This window comes from Podarcis muralis, chromosome 2, assembly GCF_964188315.1.
Source record: "Podarcis muralis chromosome 2, rPodMur119.hap1.1, whole genome shotgun sequence".
NCBI classification, from domain to species: Eukaryota; Metazoa; Chordata; class Lepidosauria; order Squamata; family Lacertidae; genus Podarcis; species Podarcis muralis.
In genome coordinates this window covers 68,590,482-68,613,027 of record NC_135656.1, presented here as the reverse complement: position 1 = coordinate 68,613,027, position 22,546 = coordinate 68,590,482, and the positions used below count along the sequence as shown (strand labels likewise).

The window sequence follows — 22,546 nt, the reverse complement described above, 5'->3', positions numbered from 1 at the left end:
ACCACTTGCGCCTGTTGAGAGCACGGAGAATTCAACTAATTTTCCAGAGCAGGCCTGGATCATGGGCCCAGCCAGGGTTTTTTTTGGGGGGGGGCAGGACTTTTGTTAGGAGGGGCCAGAACCAACGTGATTGGTCAGTTAGTTAAGCATTTCTATTGTTTACTTGATGGGAGGCAGCTGCCCCCCCCCCGGCTACGCCCATGGGCCTGGTGTCAGCACCTGAAGCCCATGGATCGGCAGAGGGGGAACCACCAGAGGGGCCAAGGATATGCATTGGCTAGCATGCAAAAGGCAGTGGTGCTCTTTCCTCCTCTGCTGCTGTGGGAGGCCCTCCCACTGGGAAATGGAAGACTGTCCCAGGTACAGTGGTACCTTAGGTTACATACGCTTCAGGTTACAGACTCCACTAACCCAGAAATAGTACCTCGGGTTAAGAACTTTGCTTCAGGATGAGCACAGAAATCGTGCTCCGGCAGCGCGGCGGCAGCTGGAGGCCCCATTAGCTAAAGTGGTGCTTCAGGTTAAGAACAGTTTCAGGTTAAGAACGGACCTCCGGAACGAATTAAGTACGTAACCAGAGGTACCACTGTATGCAGGACCCCTTGGGGCAATTCTTCGAGTGGGAAGGGGGCCTCCAGAGGAAGCAGAGCATGGCTCACATGACCCTTTCGGCCCCACCATCACCACCTTCTCACCCCAAAGATGGTCATTGCTGGACAAGCTCAAGCAGAAGCCAGCCTTTCTGCCCCAAGGAATGCATGGGACAGTGGTTGGTGGGTCAGGGGCCAGCATGCAGCTGGTGAGAAAGGCAAGGGCTCCCCCCCCACAACATTCTTCCATTGCCTCTGCTAAGAAACCAGCAGCCTCTGTCCCTCCCTCAGCTACTCCCTAATAGCAACCCTTCCATCAGGTGACCTGAACAGCTTCCATCTCAGCTGGTCATTATAAGAGCAATAGCTGTATGAGAACTGGTTCTGGAGCCTGCTCCCCACACAGTAACGCTTCCTTCCCATTCCACTCTCTTTTAGATTGTACTTCTAAGGGCAGGGACCCTCTTCCTCCAGTGCTTTGGGAGCTGAAAACTGCCTTGGCTGTCCAGTATGATAACCTTTGGTCAACAGAGAGAGAGACAGGGGAAGTGCAACCCTCTTGAGTCCCTTTGATCGCCTAGCAGCTTTTGATACCATCAGCCATGGCACTCTTCTAGAGTGGCTGTCCTAGCTGGGAGTGGGTGGTACTCTAGTGGATGCACTAGACCAGTGTCTGGCCTCAGGGATGGTCTGGATGACTGGTGGCTCCCTGACTGTGCAATGCTCTCTCCAGAGTTAGGTCTCTGGTGCCATCACCATCAGCCTTTAGGCGTGAGGTGAAGATGTTCACCCAATAATTTTGTGCTGATCTGATGTCCATCTTTTAGCTGAATGGAGCAGGATGTGGCCTTTTAGTTTTGCTGTAAGATGAACACTTTTAGTGAATAATTTTTAAAACAAATCATTTTTTTTATTTGGTATGTTATCTTTTTATTATTTGGTATTTTAAAGTTTTTTTTAAAAAAATTGCAAGTCTCTTCAAGATACATTTTTGGAGTAAATGACAAATGAATAAATAATGTTTTAAAACAATAATTGGACAATTGGACACCATGACCAAATGTGTAGGGAGAAGCTGCACCAAGGGCTTTTCTGCCTGCCTGCCTGCCTGCCTAACCCCCTAAAAGCTGAAATTGACTTTGTCCAGAACCAAAAAGAAGCCACTTGGAATAGAAGTACTATGTGCTCCCACTTCTGATTTATTGGTTTAATACCAGCTTTCTCAGGGACGCGGGTGGCGCTGTGGGTAAAACCTCAGTGCCTAGGGCTTGCCGATAGCATGGTCGGTGGTTCGAATCCCTGCGGTGGGGTGAGCTCCCATCTTTCGGTCCCAGCTCCTGCCCACCTAGCAGTTCGAAAGCACCCCTAAGTGCAAGTAGATAAATAGGTACCGCTTTATAGCGGGAAGGTGGGAGCAGCTTCGTCACGCCGGCCACGTGACCTGGAAGTGTCTCCGGACAGCACTGGCCCCCGGCCTCTTAAGTGAGATGGGCGCACAACCCTAGAGTCGGACACGACTGGCCCGTACGGGCAGGGGTACCTTTACGTTTTACCTTCTCAGGGACACGGGTGGTGCTGTGGTCTAAACCACTGAGCCTAGGGCTTGCCAATTGAAAGGTCGGCGGTTCAAATCCCCACGACGGGGTGAGCTCCTGTTGTTCGGTCCCTGCTCCTGCCAACCTAGCAGATTGAAAGCACGTCAAAGTGCAAGTAGATAAATAGGTACCGCTCTGGCGGGAAGGTAAACGGCGTTTCTGTGTGCTGCTCTGGTTTCGCCAGAAGCGGCTTAGTCATGCTGGCCACATGTCCCGGAAGCTGTCTGCGGACAAATGCCGGCTCCCTCGTCCAGTAAAGCAAGATGAGCGCCGGAACCCCAGAGTCATTCGCAACTGGACTTAACTGTCAGGGGTCCTTTACCTTTTTACCAGCTTTCTCTGGGGCAGGGCGTGTTACTCCTGAGGACAGTGCAACCATTTCTCTGGGCAACATCCTCTAGATATTCCCCCCTTAACCATCTGCCTGACTTGAGGATGGTGGCAAATAAACAGTCACGGGTTTAGGTTAAGTCGCTGCACCATAAGGACTAGCCACTTAGGCACATCACTAAAATGTCTCAAGTATCACTCCAGCCAACCTTTCCCTCTTCTTGCCAACTCAGCTAATACATCCTCTTAGTTGTATGAAAGGGCAGAAAACTACTGCATCCGGGGTTAAGAGCATCCAGGGTGATACAGCTTTCAACCATCGCTGCTCACTTGGGATGAAGATCTGCTGGCACTTGGAGGAAGCCCAAGTATTCTTCCAAGTCCAGCTCAACATGCACATAAAAGGAGAGTCTGCGTCTGCTGCTAGATCTCCAGGCAGCTCAGAGGGCTGGCAAACCCTCCTGCAAAGCCCAGCAGCAACTTCTCGCTTCCTTGACACAGGGCTCCGTATGAAAAATCTGGGCTTTGTACCAACACCATGACAGCCCATTGCAAGAGACCTGTGTGAAATACTGAGGACATAATGCTCTAGGAGGGCTGGAAAAGAAGCACCCTAAATGGGTGGAACTTGAAAGGAGCTCTGCCAAGGTGTTCCCCCTGGTGAAGCAGCAGTAGAGCGAATCGTTTGCCCCTAGCAGTACAAATTCACTCTCAGCAACAAAAGATAAATTACTAAGAAAACCACATGCTGCTATATATGGCTCCCATGTTATAAGGGACATTTATGTAGGAACTTGCAGTGGCCAAATGCGCATGGTGCTAGGGCAATTGCTCCAGGCAGCTCCTGTGTTTTCATTTTTATATGGAAAGAATCCCAGGGACAGAGCCATACACAGGGGGAGAAGTGGAGGAATGTGTGCAACTTTAGGTGGAATGCAAGAGTCCCCCGAGGGATGGAGCAGCCAGATCATAAATTTGTCTGATCTTTCAAATGGGGGGAAATGACAGCTGGAGTCGATGTGCACCAAGATAAACCTTCTCCCAACCTGTTCAGTTCACCCCACCAGGCAATTCTGACAGGCCTTGCCCAGCGGGCACAATGCCACCAACTTTATATATGGTGCCAATGTATCCTTTTCCCTGGGAGTCTTTGAGGAAAATGCTTCCCAGGCATAAGGTAGTGGGAAGTCTAGAAATCAGGCCATTTCACTGTTCAGGGTGAAGGAGGTATCTGGCCCAGCATGCAAATGGCTCCCCCTAAGGAGGATGAAATCAGGAAATCAGCCCCTAAGAAAATCAGCCCTGAGTGCTCACTGGAAGGACAGATCGTGAAGCTGAGGCTCCAATACTTTAGCCACCTCATGAGAAGAGAAGACTCCCTGGAAAAGACCCTGATGTTGGGAAAGATGGAGGGCGCAAGGAGAAGGAGATGACAGAGGACGAGATGGTTGGACAGTGTTCTCAAAGCTACCAGCATGAGTTTGACCAAACTGCGGGAGGCAGTGGAAGACAGGAGTGCCTGGCGTGCTCTGGTCCATGGAGTCACAAAGAGTCGGACACGACTAAACAACAACAACAAGGAGGGTGAGAAGCCCAGTCCCCAACCTGCGGCCCTCTGGACATTTTGGACTACAGCTCCCATCATCCCCGGATTGGGACTGATAGGAGTTGGAGTCCAACAACACCCGGGGGCACCAGGTTGGAGAAGGCTGAACAATGCAAGGCCAGGGAAAGGCAAACTGCTATATTCAAACAGAAGGAGGATTTCCTCGTTTCCACACGTACACCGAAACTATTATTGTTTTAAATCTGGTTCACCAATGTAACACTTCATTCCTATTCTTTCTCTCCCCCCCCCCCAAAAAAAAATCCTGCATCTTTAATTTGCTTTTTAACATGGTGGTGTCATGACACAAAGAGCTCGTCCAGAGATTAGGACAAGTTTCAACAACCCCACAATCCCAAAATCTGAAATCACAGGGGATAAAAAGAGAGAGGTCATTCCACAACAGTCATATGGTCAGAAAGAGAGAACACAACACGTCAGGCTGGGCAGTACAGCTAATCCAGAAATGCACTAGATTTCCATCTTCTGGCACAGTCAAATCCACTCCCTCCTTCCTGCTTCCTTCCTGCCTTATTACACATGAGCAAGTCTAAAAACGACCACCCCTTTGGCGCTGTGTGTGCATTTATCCAGGCTGGGCAGGAAGTTCGGGGCTCTGCAGTTCCCTGGCCCCAGAGGACAGCCAGTCTATTCCCAGCCAGCAAACTTAGCTGGCCTCCTCCACCCCCATTGCCCACCCCACCAGTACAGAAAAAAATGAGGGTGGCTGGTCACTGTGGGAACAGGCATTTCTTCCCCACTTCCTGCCTGTGGTAGGGTTTCAATCCTGGAGCCAACTTGCATCAAAAAGGGTCTGGTTTTCACCAAAGGGGGGAAGCAGTTTCCTTCCTTCAATCTCCACCCCTCTGGCCTTCCCTCTTCCCTCGATTTCAATGACCTTCACATTGGGGCGGCCCACACCTGCTTGCTGCTGCTCAGTTTTAGAAACCTGAGCCAACTCACTCCCAGCAAACATAACCAGCTCTGTTGCTGGGAACAAGAAGCCACAGACTCCCCCGCTCAGCAATCACAGAGCCACCAGCACTCAAGCACAGAGAGCTGACAACTTACTTTTGCAAAACAGTTCCGTTGCTTCAAAGTAGTTTGTGTTCTGCAGTCAACACTGCAAGCTGCCTTATTCCGAGTCAGGCCATTGGTCCATCTGGCTCAGTATTGCCTACACTGACTGGCAGCAGCTTTCAAGGGTTCCAATCCAGGCAGGAGTCTTTCCAAACCCAAACTGGAGGTGCTGGGGACTGAACCTGGTCCTGCCACCTTCTGCATGCAAAGGAGGAGCGTTACCATGGAGCTGCAGAGTGGTCAGGAAGGACTTCTTCATGCCCCATGATGACTAACAAAAGCAGCAAAGATAATGCAATATTGCATGATTTGCATGATTTTAGACCTGTGGCCTTCCGAACTCCCATCAGCCACAGCCAACATGGCCAATGGTCTGGGATGATGGGAGCTGTAGACCAACAACATCTGGGCAGCTAGAGTCTCACCATCACTGATTTAGAATTCTGCTTTTTAAGTGAAGGATTTTGCTCTGAGTACAGAATAGACACAGCCCTGCTTTGCAGCAGCTATTATGGAAACCTGCATTTTCTTCTTCTTCATACAGCTGTACTGAAATGAAATGCGAGTGCTCAGAATCTATCCTAGCAAACTGGGGCCTTTGGGAAAACGTCAAAATCCCAACGAAATTACAGCCTTGTACTCAGTTCCCTGGCAAGTTAGCACAAGTGCCTCCGAAGGTACAGCCAAGGTGCAGTACATGGGGGAGACACCCCTCTGGGACCAGCCAATGGGCTTCCTTGGACAATGCTCACCTTGCTCCATCCCTCTTTTAACAGCAAGGAGTGTATTTTTATCCTGTTCTCCATCTGACCTCAGCAGCTCTGCTTGGTTTTCAGAACTCAGCCTTGGGACAGCTGAACCAGCCAGGCATCAATCACTGCACCTGCTCTTTTCTATCACCCATCATGGCCTCATCCTTCCACCACGGCAATGTGTGCCCACTGCAATACCCTCCTCCCTGTCACTCCTCTCTAGGTGGCTCTTCAAAGGAACTTACAAAAGTTAAAGACACAGGCGCTCGGTACAGAAGGAACAGGTCATTTCTGGCTGTAATGGACACAGCTAGGAACCTGAGCAAAGGACTGTCATTCTCCCCACCAGTCCTCAGCCACCCCACACTGCTCTTGGCCTGACAGTTTGTCCTGTCCCAAATATGCAGGAATAAAACCAAAATAATGTGGGTTCCTAAGGCTGTACATGAGCTGGAAGACCACTCTGACACATCCGTTTCCCAATTGCATCACCGCCCCAGATATTTCACCTACTTGCCAGTGTGTGACTCACAGAACATCTTTCTTGTAGGCAGAAGTCACAAGTTCACAATGAGCTCAAGGAAGCCTGGCAGCACAGAGCAGTCCCACAGCCCATGAACCGTTAATTCGGAGGCATTGAGCTAATGAGCCAGTAGCTTCCTTCCTAACGCAACTAGCCAACGTTTATTTAATACCCACCCTGCGGCACTAAAGCTGGACAAGTGTTAAGCTCTCTATTCCTGTTCCACAGCTTCCTCCATCGCTTCAATCCAAGGGGGATGTTCCAGATCAGCCTTCCTGATTATTAGACCACAGCTCCCATCAGCCCCAGACAGCAAGGCCAAGTCAGGAATGATGGGAGCTGTGGTCCAGCAACTTCTGGAGGGGCACAGTTTCCCCACCCCAGCTCTGGGTGACCCATTCATGCAAATATGTTCCACATCCTGTTTATTAAGAGGTGCACTGTATGGTATGGGGAAGCCACTCCTGCAGATTATGCCACCAATTCGTTTAACATAGAACCCTGGACAGCAACTAGTTTTGCCAGAGGCCTGCATTGAGCAAGGGGTGCGGTGGGTCAAATGCCCAACCCAAACTCCCTACGGTGGCTTTCTGGCAAGTCCCACTGCTGCAGCTGTGCCTCCTCTTCTACATCCCTCCTTTGCTTCTGGGTTCACAACTGCGGGAGCCAAGTATCGTCCCTCAAGGGAACAGATTTGGCACAGAAGCCAAGTGTTGACAATCCTCGTCACACAGCCCAGGCAGTCTTCAGACAACTCTGGAGGAACAGTGAAGCCATTTTATCCCCTGCACCTTCTGAGATTACCAAGTTGCAAGGAATCTAATGTTTTAACAGGAACGAGCATAAAGGAGCTATGAGCTCACATAAGCTCACATTCTTCTAGGTATTCTGCTGTAAACATTTGATCTTCCATTTTTAGGGGATGAAATCAACTATTCTCTAGATTGTATTAAGAGTTTCCAAAACACTTATTTAGGTACTACCTTTTATTTAGGTCCTACTAAGGGTCAACCCCACTGGCAGTTTTGAAGATGGCGGTCAGATTCAAGGTGTATTCAGCTCTACAAGGTCTGTTACTAATATTTGCACTGGGGGAGGTCCCAATAAATGCAGGATCTGTTTTCGCCCTACTTCCTGTTTATTTTCCATGCAAGACCTTTCATCTCATGAGATAGAAGCATTTGCATCAGACACCCAGACAGACATTTCACACTGCTGTGCTTCCTATTACTCAACAGCCCCCCCTCCACCACCAGAGCTTCTCTCCTTGCCTCCCCCCCCCCCATATTGCAACCATATGCTTCACTGTTTTTTATTTTTGGCCTAGCAAATTATTTTAGCAGAAGAGAAACCCTTCTACCCAATTCTCACTACTTTTACAAGCCCCCTGCCTTCTTCTCTCACACCTGTCTGCTGACATCTGGCATGCAGCATCAAATCAGGAAGCACTTTGCAAAAGTTTAGCATTTCTTATTAATGGGAATGCTAAATCCCACATCTCTCACATTCTCAGGAAGAGAAAAGTGCATTGCACGGTAAAAAAATACCGCCCCCCCCCAAGGTCTGGGACAGTGGAGGACAAAAGCAGTGTTTGAAATTAGCCAGGTTATCGGGTGCATTTTGCACCTAGCTATTAGCGATTTGCAACCAAGTGAAGATGCCTGGGTGCCAGGATGATGCTGACATCTCCATCACCTGGAGGTGCATACCTGGAGATCACTGGATTTCACATGCTAATACCACATCCTGTAGAATTCTATCAGTTATATTTTATTTGCACAATCAGAATGAATTTCACAAACCAAAATGCTTTTTCTGTGCCACCTGAGCAGGAGCAGTGACCAATGTTATAGCTAATTGTTGTAGCTTATCTTCACTTACCCTACTGCCCTGCTCACAGTTATGAAGAATATTCTTACATTATGAATGGTCCATGTCCCCATTAAGAAAAAAAGGTGGGAATAGGCCAGTATATATGTGGACTGTCCCTGGATAAAGGGACTTTTCTTTTTTAAGTTCTTAAAGTTCATAAACTAGCTCAAGGTTGTCGTCTGATCTAGCAAAGAAGTTTAACTGAGAAAATAAGACTTTAGCCGCCTTGCCCCCAAATGGCAAGACGACATTCCGTTTTGGCAACCGCAACCTGGAACCTAAAATGCCATCACAACAGCCCAGAACAGCTAAGCTCCAGTTCACTTAGTGGGACAGGGGACATTGCACAACTCTCCCTCTGAAGCTGCTACAGATGCCAGGAGCCTTGCCAAGGGAGGTCCTACAGCCAAACCACAGGAGTACCGGCTGACTGCAGCCACCTGTAGCTGCCTGAGCAGAAGCACAATGGCCTAACAAGTGAGACCCTGGCCATCCTTGGCTGTGACAATAGCCACAGCCAAACGCAGCAAGCCACCCTCCCCAAAGAGCACAGGAAGGAAAGTCTTTCTCAAGGCCTGGCCACAAAGGAGCTCTCATACTTCTTGCAAGAGGGATGGGCTGTGGCATGCTAGCACAGGGGAAAGGAGGGAAAGGGTGCTGCTGCTCTAGCCTCTGGTATGTTTGCGGGAGGCGCTAGCTGGGGTCTCTCTGCAGAGAGGCTCTCCCCTGTCTAGGCAGGGGCTTTGCTAGGGATTGGCAGCGAGCCAGGAGAAACTCTTTTTTTAAAAAAAAGGGAGAGAGTGAGGGAACAAAAACAGCGGAGGCTGCCTCAGCACAAAGCCCTCCAAGCAGGAAAGCAGAGCGTCCCCAGAGATGGGCTGGGAAGAATAGCTAGGAACAGAGCAGCAGAGAAAGTACAAACAAAACCTCCAGCACACAACTGATGGGGAAACCAATAAGTGGGGGGGGGGGGAGAGATGGTGCTGCAAAAGATGTGGAGGACTATAAGCAGCATGTGGGTGGGGAAAGTGCCTGGCTGTGGAGCAATGGAGAGGGGGCTTCCTGGTGCCTTTCTCCAGCCCTCGGGGCTTCTCGTTTATAGAGAAACATTCCGCTTTGCCAAGCGGCTGCAAGCGTCAGCAACAGCAGCAGCGGCTGCACTCAGCATTCCAAGGCTTATAAGGCAAAAGGCGAGCGGAGCAGGAGTTGCCTGCAAGCCGTCCAGCATGTGAGCACCCAAGCCAGTCCAGAGGGGAGCTTTCAGGTCAGGAGTGGCTCTCGTGGGTTGGCAGTCCAGGATGAGCAGGGGCTCCTTCAAGCCCAGAAGGAAAGCCTTGGGGTATACCGGTTCCAAGAAGAATGGGGAGCATCAAGAGAGTCCTTATTATTACTACTAAGCGGCAGGGTGTTGCCAATTTCAAACAACAGACGTAGAATACTTAGTACTTGCCTACAAGGTGCTCAAGTGCTGGAAGCACTTCACACACATCCTCAGTGCGACCCTGTGAGGTAGGCCCCTATATTGCAGGTGGGAAGCCAAGGCTCTAATCCAGCCGCAAGCCTTTAAACTGTTCTGTGTGTTTATGGATGTGACGAGATTCGAACCAGTGTCAACCAGAGAGTGGTCCAGCATGACCTTGAGCCTCATTGACAGCACAGGAAAAAGTAGGCCCTGCTTGGCCGTCCTCTGCCCTCCACTATCCAGGGCTAAAGGTCAGCTCTTGACGTTCTGGCAGAAGGCATTTAGAAGATGAAACAAACACTGCTGGCCTCCCCTGGTGCCTGGGCTAGGAGTGTGGGGTTGAATTTCATTTCTGCTCCAGCAGAGAGTGGGTGGAGATCCCAAGAAGCCACCCAGAGAGGAGAGACTGTGTGCCTTATTTCTCATCCTAAAGACGTCAGCCCCACTTCACCCAAACAGGAGATTCATGAATATGCAAAAAATAAAGAGGGGGGGAGCCTAAAGAAAGCATCATCTGGACAGAGAGGTTTGATTGATTAGGTACCAACAGAATCAGCTGCCAACTACAAGTCAAAGCCAGATTGCTGCCCCCTAGAAGCTGGCATTAAGATCGACTAAGTTACACGCCTTGGCATCCCTCTTGGAACAGCCGGAATATCATATTCACATTACCACAAACCCCAAGTTAGCTCCACCCAGCCACAGGCAAGAGCCATTGCCACAGATCCAAAAATAGAGCGCAGGAGCCCCAAGGAGCCCAAGATCAAGTAACAGGCTGAATGCTGAGGACCTTCTCATTACATCATGAGTGCAAAGAAGGCTGGCAGCTCTGGGCGGGGTGGGTGTGGGGAGACCTTTTGCCTTTCCTTTCCTTTCCTTTGTGATAAAGAGACCAGCACACAACAGAGATGTGAGAGTGCTTGAGCCTAGGAAATGAATGGAAGCAACGGAAGAAAACAACCATGGCTGACCAGCAAGGACTAGCATAGTTCCCTGAGAAAGAGCTTCTTCATGACTTACCCTGGAGATGGAGAGTGGCATGTTGAAGTCCTTGCCACCCTGCAGCCTGAAGCCCCATGGCGCCGGCCCATCCAGCAGCACCTTGTACGAGTCCATGTCACTCATTTCTGGGGAGGAGAAGAGATTATTAGCTTTAAAAGTGATGCAGCGAGGGACAGGAGAGCTGGGAGAGGACAACTGAAGAACAGGAAACATCTGCCTCACACAGTAGAGCCTTGCCTGCCCCAAGTGAGGGCAAAGGGAAGTGCAAGCTCCTTCCCCGGAAGTTGGCACCAAGGCCTAAGCACTGCCCTTCATCCTACCCCAGCCCATCCCTGTCCTCCCCACAGCAATGCTCTTCAGCTTTTCCTTTAGGGACAAAGGAAGTGGCCTTATACCAAATTAGACCATTGGGTCCATCTAGCTCAGTATTGTTTACATCAGGTGTGGGGAACCTTTGGCCTTCCAAACATTGCTGAATAGCAACTCCTCTCAGCCCCAGCAAGGGATGATGGGAGTTGTAATTCAGCAACATCCAGAGGGCCACATCTAGTCTACACTGACTGGAATCAGGTCTCCACTGGGTTTCAGATTCCCAGACCTACCTGGAGATGTCAGAGAATACGTTTCACTGTCTTTAGTCTAAACTCCTAAAGGCTGTCCTAGTGAATCAGGCAATAATTAGCAGAGGCAGAAGAACCACACAAAGATACTGAGGAAGCATTTCCTTTCCAAGGACTCGGCCTACCAATACCACAGAAAAGTTTGTTTTCCTCGTTTTGACAATATATGTGAAACCAAGAACCTCTGTACGCAGGAATCACATATGAAATGCATATTCCGGGCAAATCGCACCTCCTCTTTGGGTGGGCTCGTTTTGAACTTGGTTGGCTCAAATCAATATACAGTGGTACCTCGCAAGACGGAAAACTTGCAAAACGAAAGGGGTTTTGGTTTTTTGAGTTGCTTCGCAAGACGAATTTCCCTATGGGCTTGCTTCGCAAGACGGAAACGTCTTGCAAGTTTGTTTCCTTTTTCTTAAAACCGTTAATACAGTTGTGACTTGACTTCGAGGAGCAACTCATAGCACGCGGTGTGGTAGCCTTTTTTGAGGTTTTTGAAGACTTTGGTGATTTTTGAAGCTTTTCCAAAACTTTTCCGACACCATGCTTCGCAAGACGAAAAAATCGCAAGACGAAAAAACTCGCGGAACGAATTAATTTCGTCTTGCGAGGCAGCACTGTAAGCATTTGAAGTAGTTCTGTAAATGGACTTGCCACTAGAATGGCCATGTGAAACCTATTCACACAACCAGAGTCTAAATGGCTTCCCCACAAGCCAACCCAATTTAAGCCCTCACTCAAAAAACAGATGATATGAATTAGTTATCACCCCCGCATCCTCAAATAGAGGCTGTTAGCACAATTTTAATCTGGACAAGACAGAGTCTGACCCCGCTCATATCAACCACTACCAACTCATGAAGTGCTCGTAGGGTCTGCAAGTGCCATTTTAAAAAAGAAATGCTTTCCCCACAGCTGACAGAGGAGATTCCAACTTGATAATATGAACATTAAAGAATGGGGAGATCCAGGGATTAGGATGGAAAGACAGAATAATTGCTCTGTTCCTACGCCTTGTGTTTTAGGCAGCTGCTGGCTGATCAAGGCACCAAAAGAAAAGCCTTCAATTTGTTCCTAATTACTTAAGAGATGGCTTTTGTTAGGTGCAGCTATGGCACCTCACTGCTTTTGGCGTTTCCCAGTCAACGCACCCCTACTATATAGCAAAAGCAATCAAAAATTGCCTTCTGGACACAAAATACTCCCTTCACCCTCTCCTCCCATTCTCCCCAGGCAGTTTGTTGTCTATATAAGGCATGCAAGACAGCACTGCCATATTCCAGTGGTTGCTCATCAGGACTGGGAGAGATGCAAATGAGTGCTGAAAACATAACTTCCTGGCTGGGTCTAAACAGAGGAAATCAGGACAATCCAGGAGGGGAAAGGAGAAAGGGAAGGGAGAGAGAAAAACAGAAACAGAAACCCAGGAAGACAGTGTTCTTTTGGGCTGGGATCTAGGGCACCCCTTCCCATCCAGTACAGAGGAAAGAGCTGCAGCAGGGCCTTCTCAGAGAGCTCCCTCTGCCAGACAGACAAAGGTGGAGCCCCTCACAGGCAGAGTACCAGCTTGTACCATCCCTCCTTGCCAGGCTGGGACACTTCAGCTTGGAGGGATTTCAGCAGCAGCTTAATACCCTCTTCTCCATGGGAATGGCAAAGGAATGCGCTCGGCTAGGAAGAGGCAGGGAGCGTTGATTTCTCCCTCCTCCTCCTCCCAAGGCTGAGTCGGCAAAACATGCCTGAACCAAGCCTTGTGCCACAGGGCTGCAGGAACAGCCCCTCGGGCCTCTGCTCTCACAGTGAGCGCTCGCTCAGGAGTTGTTCTGCCTGCTTTGAAGTTTCCACACAGCATCTACAAACCCGTGGCAACCTCAGCCAAGCAGTTCCAGGGAGGACACAGCAAACAAGGCTTAGACGACATGCTGCGTGGCCTGTAAGCCTGAGTCCCAGGGTCCCAATGCGATCCTACATGGCTCTCTATCCAGCCCTTGGGACTTTCTCCATCCCATGCCTCCCCCCATTGAAACCACACACCCCATTGGTCCTGCTCCACACCCTCCTTAAGCTGCAACGCCTCTTGGCTGTCCAGGAGCAGGACGAAGAGATGGTGTGGGTGGGAATGCAGAAACCGCTCTGTCTTTCGCACGGCTGGAACAGAGCCCAGTGTAGAGAAACATCCATTGGGCTCTGCCCACTTTTGCCCGCAGTCCTGCCCATCACTGGTATATCCCCCTCCTCAGAAGGTGGCCCACAAGAGATTCCTGTTGGGCTGAAAAACAGTGAAATGAATGGGGCATCAAGAGCTAGCTGCTCTCAGGATAAGTAAATGAAGTTTGGAAAAAGCCAAGGCATGGTGAAAAAGAAACAGAAATCAAGCTGAATTCAGAAGATCACTAGTGAGCAGAATCAGGTTGTGTGCCACGCTGCTGCCTAGTTAATGCCCCCTACCCAGCTCAGGTACAAGGGACCAGACCAGAATGCAAGGAGCCCATCTGGCAGGATAAGAAGTCTATATGCACTGATAAAGCACTTCCTGGAAGTGCCTGACAGAAGGCAAGAATAACAGGGGAAGGGCAGGGCTGAGGTGCATTAAGTTGAAGAACCAAGAAAAGGAGATAGCCCATTACAAGACAACTGAACAGCCAGGGCGGCAAGAATAATTAAATGCATTCTTGAAACGAATACTACCCTGCAAAATAAAATAAAATGGCACAGCAAGAATATCTGCTGCGGTTGTTGTCGTTTTAAATCTGGATACATTTCTACACATTTGCCAGCACTAAATTAAAGTTTGCCAAATTCTCATTTTTAACAAGCAGCTGCCAATCCTCTTGCAGAATTAAAATATTAAAAGAACACTTATCCACAAGGAAGCAAGTTTTAAAAGAAAAATACTGGTCCCAGGCACAAAAGGAATCAGAAGTACACTTCATCACACTGCTGAGAAACACTGAGCGGAAACTTTTTTCACTTTGCACAACAGCTCTTCCTGGACTTTGGGAAAGCAAATTCCACCCTAGGAGGCTGCCATATTAAAACCTCCAGCACCTGGCAAACCTCAGGATATTTGTCCTCACCCTCTCTGGATAACGTCACATGGGAATGGAGGATGCACCAGGCTCCATTTCTCCCCTTTTGCCCCTTGTGCGCATATCTCCAGATGATGACCAAGTTTATTTTTTGTTTTTGTGGATTCAGCTGGCAGCCCTCAAGGAAGGAAAGAGCTGGATGAGCAATAAATAGACCAGCAGGAAAAGGCTGCACTCACTCTCTCCCCAACTCCTGGAAAAGTTCTTTTCCCTCAGTCCTCCTGATTCCCCCTCCATCCCTCCTGCCACCACTTTTTTCTTCTGCACAATGAAGAGGGTCATCAAATAAAAGCCTTGAGTGAAATAAAGTCAGGTGCCTGCCTCCTTTGCTTGTGTGAAGCATCCCTTCACATCAGTAACGGGTGCTGCTGGGTCTTTACTCCATGATCCAAAGCAGGCAAGGATTTGTGATAAATATGACAGGTTATGTCTGCCCCCTTCGTTATTAAACACATTTGCTCAATATATATGCACAGAAGAAGTCTGGAGGTTAATAGCAAACTCTCACAGAATTTCTAGGTGGTCCTGATAGCAGCCCTGCAGGATCAGACCAAGGCCAGCATCCTCTTTCTAACAGCAGCCAGCCAAATATACTTGGAAGCCCAAAAAGCATGAAAAATCTGCCCCTCCCAGTGAACATTTCTATTGTGGAATGCTTTCCACAAATCTTCACAAACAAGGCCACCAAACTCAAGGGCTAACTGCACCTCATGTGGGTTTTTTGAAGTTGCGCTTGATAACACAGAAAAAAAAGTTTATCAGGAACACGAGCCATAATTTTAAGAAAGCCTATGAAAGTCACTGAAGAAACAGCCATACTTGTGCCATCTCGACACTGACCGCCACAGGCGCAATGCTTGTTCACAGCCCTTCTGGAATTCAGACCTCCTGGACATGCTGCAATATTAAGTTACAGCTCAGAGACACTTTTAGATGAACGACGAGAATAGACGTCCAGAAGAAGAGCGGGGAGCCAGGAGGGACGTGTGCCGGCGCATGCATGCCCAGGTTCAGACCCTTGACGGCGAGGAGCCCCGGGAGAGACTCACTCCTACGACGGGAGCCTCCAGCATCAGCCCCTTCCCTCGGCTCAAGAGGGGATCCCTACCAGCCATCACACCCACGAAACGGGACGTCCCTGCTCCGAGCCGCCGCAGGAAACCGAGGGTGACGGTTACATCCTGGTGCCATGAGCAACACGCTAGTCTCGCTGAGACACCGCTAACGCACGGCTAGGGGGCACGCCCCAGCCCCACGGCAAGAGGACGTCCCTATGGAAAAAGAACAGGGGGGGAGGCACACAGGAGACTTCCTAAAGTACACACTCCTGCGCCACTGGGAGCCGGGGAGAGAGGGAGAAGGGCGTGGGAAAACACAGAAAGGGAAAGTACGGGGGGGGGGGCGAGTGAAGAGAGGCACAAACTCTCGTTCACATCTCCTAAAGCATGACTGGGATGGAGAAGGGGGTGATATGTGGGGAAAGAGGCACTTATGTCACCCCGCCGCCCTTCTCTGCCCACACGAGTCCCCAGAAAAGCCACATCACTTTCCCTTTCCTACCCCCCGACCTCACCCGCCGCCAGCTCCTACCAGGGACGGGATGCAATACCTGCAAGGTCCCCGCGCGCGACCTCCTCAGAGAAGGGCGGAGCTACTGAGCTGCCTCCGCCGCCCCGTCTCAGCCGCAGCGCCGCCGGCACCCACGGAGCCCTTATATATCTCTCTCCGGCGGGGCTCCGCCTGCTCAGCAGTTCAAGCGCAAGCCCCGCCCCTGCTGCCCCCGCGCCTCACCATTCAACAAAAGCACCGCCTGCTAGGTAGAAGCGCATGCGCGCCGTCGGGGGCGCTTGCTCGGCGTAAGGGCACCCCCTATTGGAGGTGTGCGGCGCCCGCGGCCCCTGGCAGGATGAGAAAGGGCGGAGCGCTGCGCCCTCCGCGGATGTTACGCCCAGGAGGGCGGTGTCTCTTTGCGCAGCTGCCGCCCAAGCCCCGCCAAATGGGATTGGTACAGCCCCGTCCTTCCTTCTGGAAATCCTAGTTTCGCCTCTGAAAGATCTTCTCGCTGTTGCTTGTGGGGTGGGAGGTGCTTGTGGGTCACTCGCAGCATTCTGCACATGCTCAGGAACTCGAGGCGGTCTATTAATCGGGTGAGGGCATTCCCTGCGGCAGCCCCTAAGCTGTGGAATTCCCAGCCCCCACCTTCACCATCGTCATGGTTATTATTTTTACTGCAGCTGCTTCACACGGCCAAGATGCTTGAAAGCTAGTGGCAGGGCCCAAGAGCTTTAAACGTGTACACCAGGCATAGGTGAACTTGGCCCTCCAGATGTTTTGGGAGTACAACTCCCATCATCCCTAGCTAACAGGACCAGTGGTCAGGGATGATGGAAATTTCCCTCTGGAAAAAAGAGAAATGAGTTTTTGTACCTAAATAGGGGAAGAACAGAGAAAAGCTCCTGTCCAAAACATGGCGAAGGATTCTGAAATGCTTTTTTGCAGGGTGCCCAAACTTTTCCATGCTACAGTATGCAGGAATGTGCTTTGTGCAACTGCAACACAACACAGGTATTAACAGACACTGCCAATGTCTCACTACAGTCATACCTCATTTTACATTTGCTTCAGGTTGCGCGTTTTCAGGTTGCATCCCGCGGCGACCCGGAAGTACCAGAAAGGGTTACTTCCGGGTTTTGCCGCTTGCGCATGTGCAGACGCGCAAAATGACGTCTCACGCATGTGCAGGAGTGGCAAATCACGAACTGTGAGTGCGCAGACACGGGTTGCGTTCTTTTCAGGTTGCGAATGGGCCTTCGGAACGGATCCCGTTCGCAACCAGAGGTACCACTGTAGTTCAATATAGCAGGCCAAGCACAACTATGGAGGCAGGATGAACAGCAGAGCCTGCAAAGGATGCATAAATTCCCCTTTTAACATTGGTACCATGGGGGAGAAGAGCAATCCTCTCCCCGCTGAAAAGAAGGCTTCCAGCCGTCAAGCAGACATGAAGCTCCTTTTACTGAGCTAAAAAGGTCAGTGGGCTCAGTCCACATGTGTCTCTCCAAGATGTGACTCTCATGGGGAGCCTTTCCCATTTCTGCTACCCAAGGCCCTTTTAACGTAGAGAGACCTCCCATCTGAACCAGCATGCAAATGCAGTACATACAGAGTGCCATTGAGTTATGGCCCCTCTCTGGAGCTCAGCTTTCTTCAGTGACCGTAGTTCTTCATGGGTGACCACTGTGTTCCTATGCCGAAATGTAGGACACCCACAAGCCGGATGTCACACGCTGACCACAGCTAGTCCAAAGTCTACTGGACCATAAATCCACGGTCAATAGCTCTGATGACAGCAAGTCCTTTTGTTTTACTTTCAAATTTGCAGAGCTTTCCCCAGGTGAAGCCAGCCCCTGAAAGCACTCTGTAAAAACAAAGGACCAGGAGCACAGGAACTTCCTGTTCCAGAATGTGCACAGGCCACAGAACTGACACCATGCTATGTATGTATAGGCAGTGGCATCCAGAATGGGCAACAAGAAGACAAAAAAAGTCAGATATTGGAGCTAGGGAAAGTGACAGGACAGTATGGAATATAAAGTGCTTGGCATAAGGCCATGTAGCCTATTTGGAAAAAACAAAACTAAAGATGGAGATGGGGGGGGGGAGCATTCTGATCATGCAAAATTGCTGCCACGTGTTTTGGCACACAAGGCTGTAAATAAAACATCACTATACAGAATGCAGGGAGCCACAGTTCTGTGTGGGGAACGAGTAGGCAAGCTCACAGCATCTGAAATCTCACAAGCGTTCTGTAACTTGCCTCTCTAGGATGCCTATTAAAACCCAGCACAGAGCCAGGGAAAGCCGCTGAGCCAAAGCAAAATAGCAGCTGAATAAGGCAACTTCTCAGCCCCCTCTCCCTCTCTGGAAATCTCCAGTCACTTTCTCTTCTATTTAAGGCAGAATTCAGTGATTCATACTCAGCGCATGTTAGAAGCGGGCTGACAAATCTCAAAACGGCAGATTCTGTAAGTCATGAAACTTAATGTTTTAACCTGGAAAGAAGCCAGTTCCTTTCCAGTGAGGTCTCCGAAGTACTCATTACTTAGTACTGTCACTGTTAAAAGGTGCTGGGATCAGGAGGGCTCCCTGGTCTTTATGCATCAGCTATGATTTCTACACACAGGATAAAGGATCAAGGCGGAGGAGGATGAAAGCAATGTTTAGCTTTGCTGCTTCAGCCAAAGGAGGCTGCCAAGTTTCTCTCTGCGGGAGGTAAACAAATAGATTTATTTCATTTTTATCCCACTCCTCTTCCAAGTAACTCAGTGGTTCTTCGTTCCCTGTTTGTCATCGCAACAGCTCTGTGGGGGTAGGATGGGGCGGAGAGAGCGAATCAAGGTTAACCAGTGAGAATAATGGCCAACTGGGGATTTGATCCCACGTCTCCTTGCTCTTAATCTACTGCTCTGACCACTGACCACAGTGCTCTTTCAATAAAACACCTAGGAGTTTCCCTTAAGCCACTTTAATCCCACATACTCTTAAATTATTGTGCCATCAAAAGCAGAAACATGGTGGGAGTGGGGGAGGAACAAACTGGTGGATGAGGGCAGAGCAAAACAAAACAGGAAGGGTTAAGCTGTGTTCATTTTTAACCTGGTCTTGGTCTTTTTCCTTTAAAGAACAAAGATTTAGGGATGTAATCTGAAATGAATGCAAATGGTTCAGTACCTAGATTTATTTGCTTTTCTTTCAACATAGGTCGGGGGTCAGCCAGCAGGGGCAGAGCGTGTATGGGCTTTTTCAGGTAGGAGTGGAATTTAGAGCTCCCTCTTTTGAAGTTTCAATTGCTGGCAATTATGCACATGGAGGATTTGTCAAGAAGTTACTGGTTTTGCAGTAGCAGGAAAACTGGGCCAATGGTCAGCTGACAACTGTACCGAGTACAGTTCTTACAGATACCCCTTCAATTACAATCCTAGTCATGGTAACCACACATGTCCCCCCAAGTAATATGTAAAAATTTTCAGAGACACCGTTGATGCCGCTCTAATTGGAGAACAGCCTTTACCAAAGGTGTCATGGGGGCTTTGAAGACGCTCAAACTCAGGATGAGAGAAATGTGCTAAGAGGAAGGCACGTTTGACAAACCCTCACCGTGATCAACCCCTGCCTGGAAACCTATGTCCCTGCTGTGGAAGGACGTGTGGATCCAGAACTGGCCTCCACAGTCACTTATGGACTCACTGTTAAAACCGTGTTCACGGAAGACAATCTTACTCTTCTACAAGTGATTGCCAAAGACGGCAATGACATGTTTCCCCAGAACCCCATGCATTACCTAATCAAGACAACTCACCTGGCCTCTGCTCATATGTCCAGGTCAGGAGCAGTTGCTTTGATTAATGAAACCACCCTTTATTTCCATATTTTATTTCTATGATTCTATGATTACAAGAAAGTGACCTAAACACAGAGAAGCTTTCTGCCCTCTACAGCACCCACTTAGGTGCTGGTCAGCAGACCCATTTTTTAAAAAGATGCTACTGGAAACCTGGATTTATTTACATCCTTGAAAAATGCTACCCCAAAATGCAAGCAGTTAATGGATGCCGCCTACTTTCCTTCTGCTTACAGTCCAATTAAGTACCAGCAGAGGAATCTGATAATCTGACTCCCTCTGCTGGACATAAACTGGCACTGCAACAGCCATATGGCCCTGCCTTCATTTTACGCTTCAGAGCTACCCAAATGAAAACCATCCTGCTAATAAAACTTTCGCTCTCCCCGCCCTCCCTCCTCGCACCGCCAGTCTTGGATTGAACTGCTGGATCTGAGTTCAGAGAGCCTAAAGCAACTGGGATCCATTGCTACCTGCCCCAAAGTCACACCAAAGTAATAGATATTTGTGACCCTCACCCTCCTACCTCACACAAATGCATTCATAAGGAGCTTGGCATTGTCTGATCTGTCTTGTGGTGGGTTCTCCAGGCAGAGCTTCCCCTTGAACCACAGGGTTAGGCTACTGCGCTTGGCAGAGCAGCGGCTGCCGCCATCCTTTTGATTGAGGCCTGGAGTTGTTTACAGCAAGCTGCCCGCTGCTTCTATTCAGAAGGCCCACATCTGGATTTGCTTAGCAAAGCAGAGCAGGAAGTGGCTCCGTTATTATCCTCAGATGGCGCCAAAGGGAAATCCCTCTTCCACTCTCTGCGTGTGCAACGCAGCCTCTTAACAACAGAGCTGCCTCGCTGTGAGAGAGACACACACACACTTCCCTCATCTCCTTATTGGAAAACTGCTGCCATGGCTTGCATTTTAAGATTTGGCCCGTGTTTCAGAATGCCGCAGTCCCCTCCCTTATTTTACATGAACTTTCCTTCTGACATTACACACACGCACGGTCCTGTACCATCTCCTCCTCATATATATTTGGGGCTGCACTCCACACAGAATGTGGTGACAGACCTAATGCTTCCCTTTATGGGTCGTGGCTTTTGGAGCCCACTGATGACAACTGTTGCTCTTCTCAGGGCCGGCTCTACCATTAGGTAGAGTGTGACAACTGCCTCAGGCGGCGGGTGCTGAGGGCCCGCGTGTGCCACCATCTGATCTGCACCACAGCCTCTAAGCTCAGCTGCTGCCCTCTGGTGTCTAGCTGGCTGCATACACACCATTTAAATCACTCACACACACAAGAGAATCCTGGGACCTGCAGTTTACTCCTCGTAGAGCTGCAATTCCCAGCACCTTTAACAAACTACAGTTCCCAGGATCCCTTTTAGGGCGGGGTGAGGCAATGTGCTTTAAATGTGTGGCCTATACATAGTGAAAGAAAATGCCAGAGCAGTTGTCTTCTGTACTGTTACATGCAATTTGGACTGGTGGGCCAGGGTGGAGGGTTCTTGTTCCAGACAGCAAAACCTCTTGGGTTGGGCCCTGCCTCTTAAGTACTGCTGAATTCATACTCCAGGCAACTTAATGCCCAGAAGCGCCAGAGAAATAAATGAAGAAGAGATTAGAAGGGAAAGGGAGGTTGGAATCTAGAGGTCTGTTGAGGGTCACCCCATCATCCCAACTCAGGAATTTACTCTTTACAATAGGAAATGGCCACTTCAAGACATAATTTAAAAGAAAACTCTCCTCACAATAGCACACGTTCCATTCACAACTGACTGGTCAGCAGAACATGAAAGCCACGCAGGGTCCACCTTTGCCACCTTTGTCTCCATGGGGCTGACATGGAGCAAGCTGGAGATCAGTTACATGCAGAGGACATATTGCCCTCTAGTGCAAGAATAGAGCAATTACTTGAAGCTCGTCATACTATAGCATGCAAAAAAAAAAAAGGCGAAAAGAGGAACCTATGGCCTTTGATATGTTGTTGGACTACAACAACTTGCCATTGGCTATGCTTGGTGGGACTGATGGAGTCCAAGAGGGCGAAAGATTCCCCATCACTTCAATAAAAGGACGGTGCTAGGATACTAAATGGATAAGAACAGAGGAAGGTGCCTTAGGTCAGGCCATTGGCTATCTAGAGAACCTGATACCATACCCTCCAACGCGTCATGATGAAAATCTAGGGCACCATCTTCCGGGGCTGCACTACTGCATGAGTCATGTGACTCATGCAAGATCACGACCCCGAAAAAGCACTTTGTTTAGGGTGAGATTGTGACGCCCCAAATGGCTGCCATGCTCTTAGGCGGTGGGATGTCCCAGTTTTTTCAGGACAGTTGAGGGCTATGTGATACTGTGCTGACTGGCAGGGGTTCTCCAAGATGTCACATGGATGTTTTCCCCAGCCCTGCATCCAGAGATCCCAGGGATTTAGCACTTGCCAAGCAAGAATGCCCTTCACCACCGAGTGAGGCTGGCCCTCATCAGCAAAGTTCCCAGGGGGTTTCCATGAGAAGATCCCTCCCTGGGAAGTGCAGCAGTGACAGGTGGTCTCAAAAGCAAAAGAGCAAAGAGACAAAGAACCAAGCAGAGTCCGCGTCAACAGAGGGACTTGATAACCCAAGA

The 22,546-nt window shown here is 49.5% G+C and overlaps 1 protein-coding gene across 4 annotated transcripts in view; it reads right to left on the bottom strand.

The window, feature by feature from the left end:
* The window catches only part of PDLIM7 (PDZ and LIM domain 7), a 42,508-nt gene extending 26,222 nt beyond the window's left edge, over positions 1–16,286 (bottom strand). For 3 of the 4 annotated variants that reach the window (XM_077924670.1, XM_028718501.2, XM_028718495.2), the window contains exons 1-2: positions 16,131–16,286; positions 10,831–10,937 (exon numbers count right to left, since the gene is read on the bottom strand). In XM_077924670.1, coding sequence (XP_077780796.1) covers positions 10,831–10,935 — 105 coding nt within the window. In that variant the 5' untranslated portion in view covers positions 10,936–10,937; positions 16,131–16,286. Of the gene's footprint in view, positions 1–10,830; positions 10,938–16,111 lie in introns of all 4 variants that reach the window. The other variant, XM_028718496.2, reaches the window with a different exon arrangement.
* Between the last annotated feature and the right edge of the window lie 6,260 nt (positions 16,287–22,546).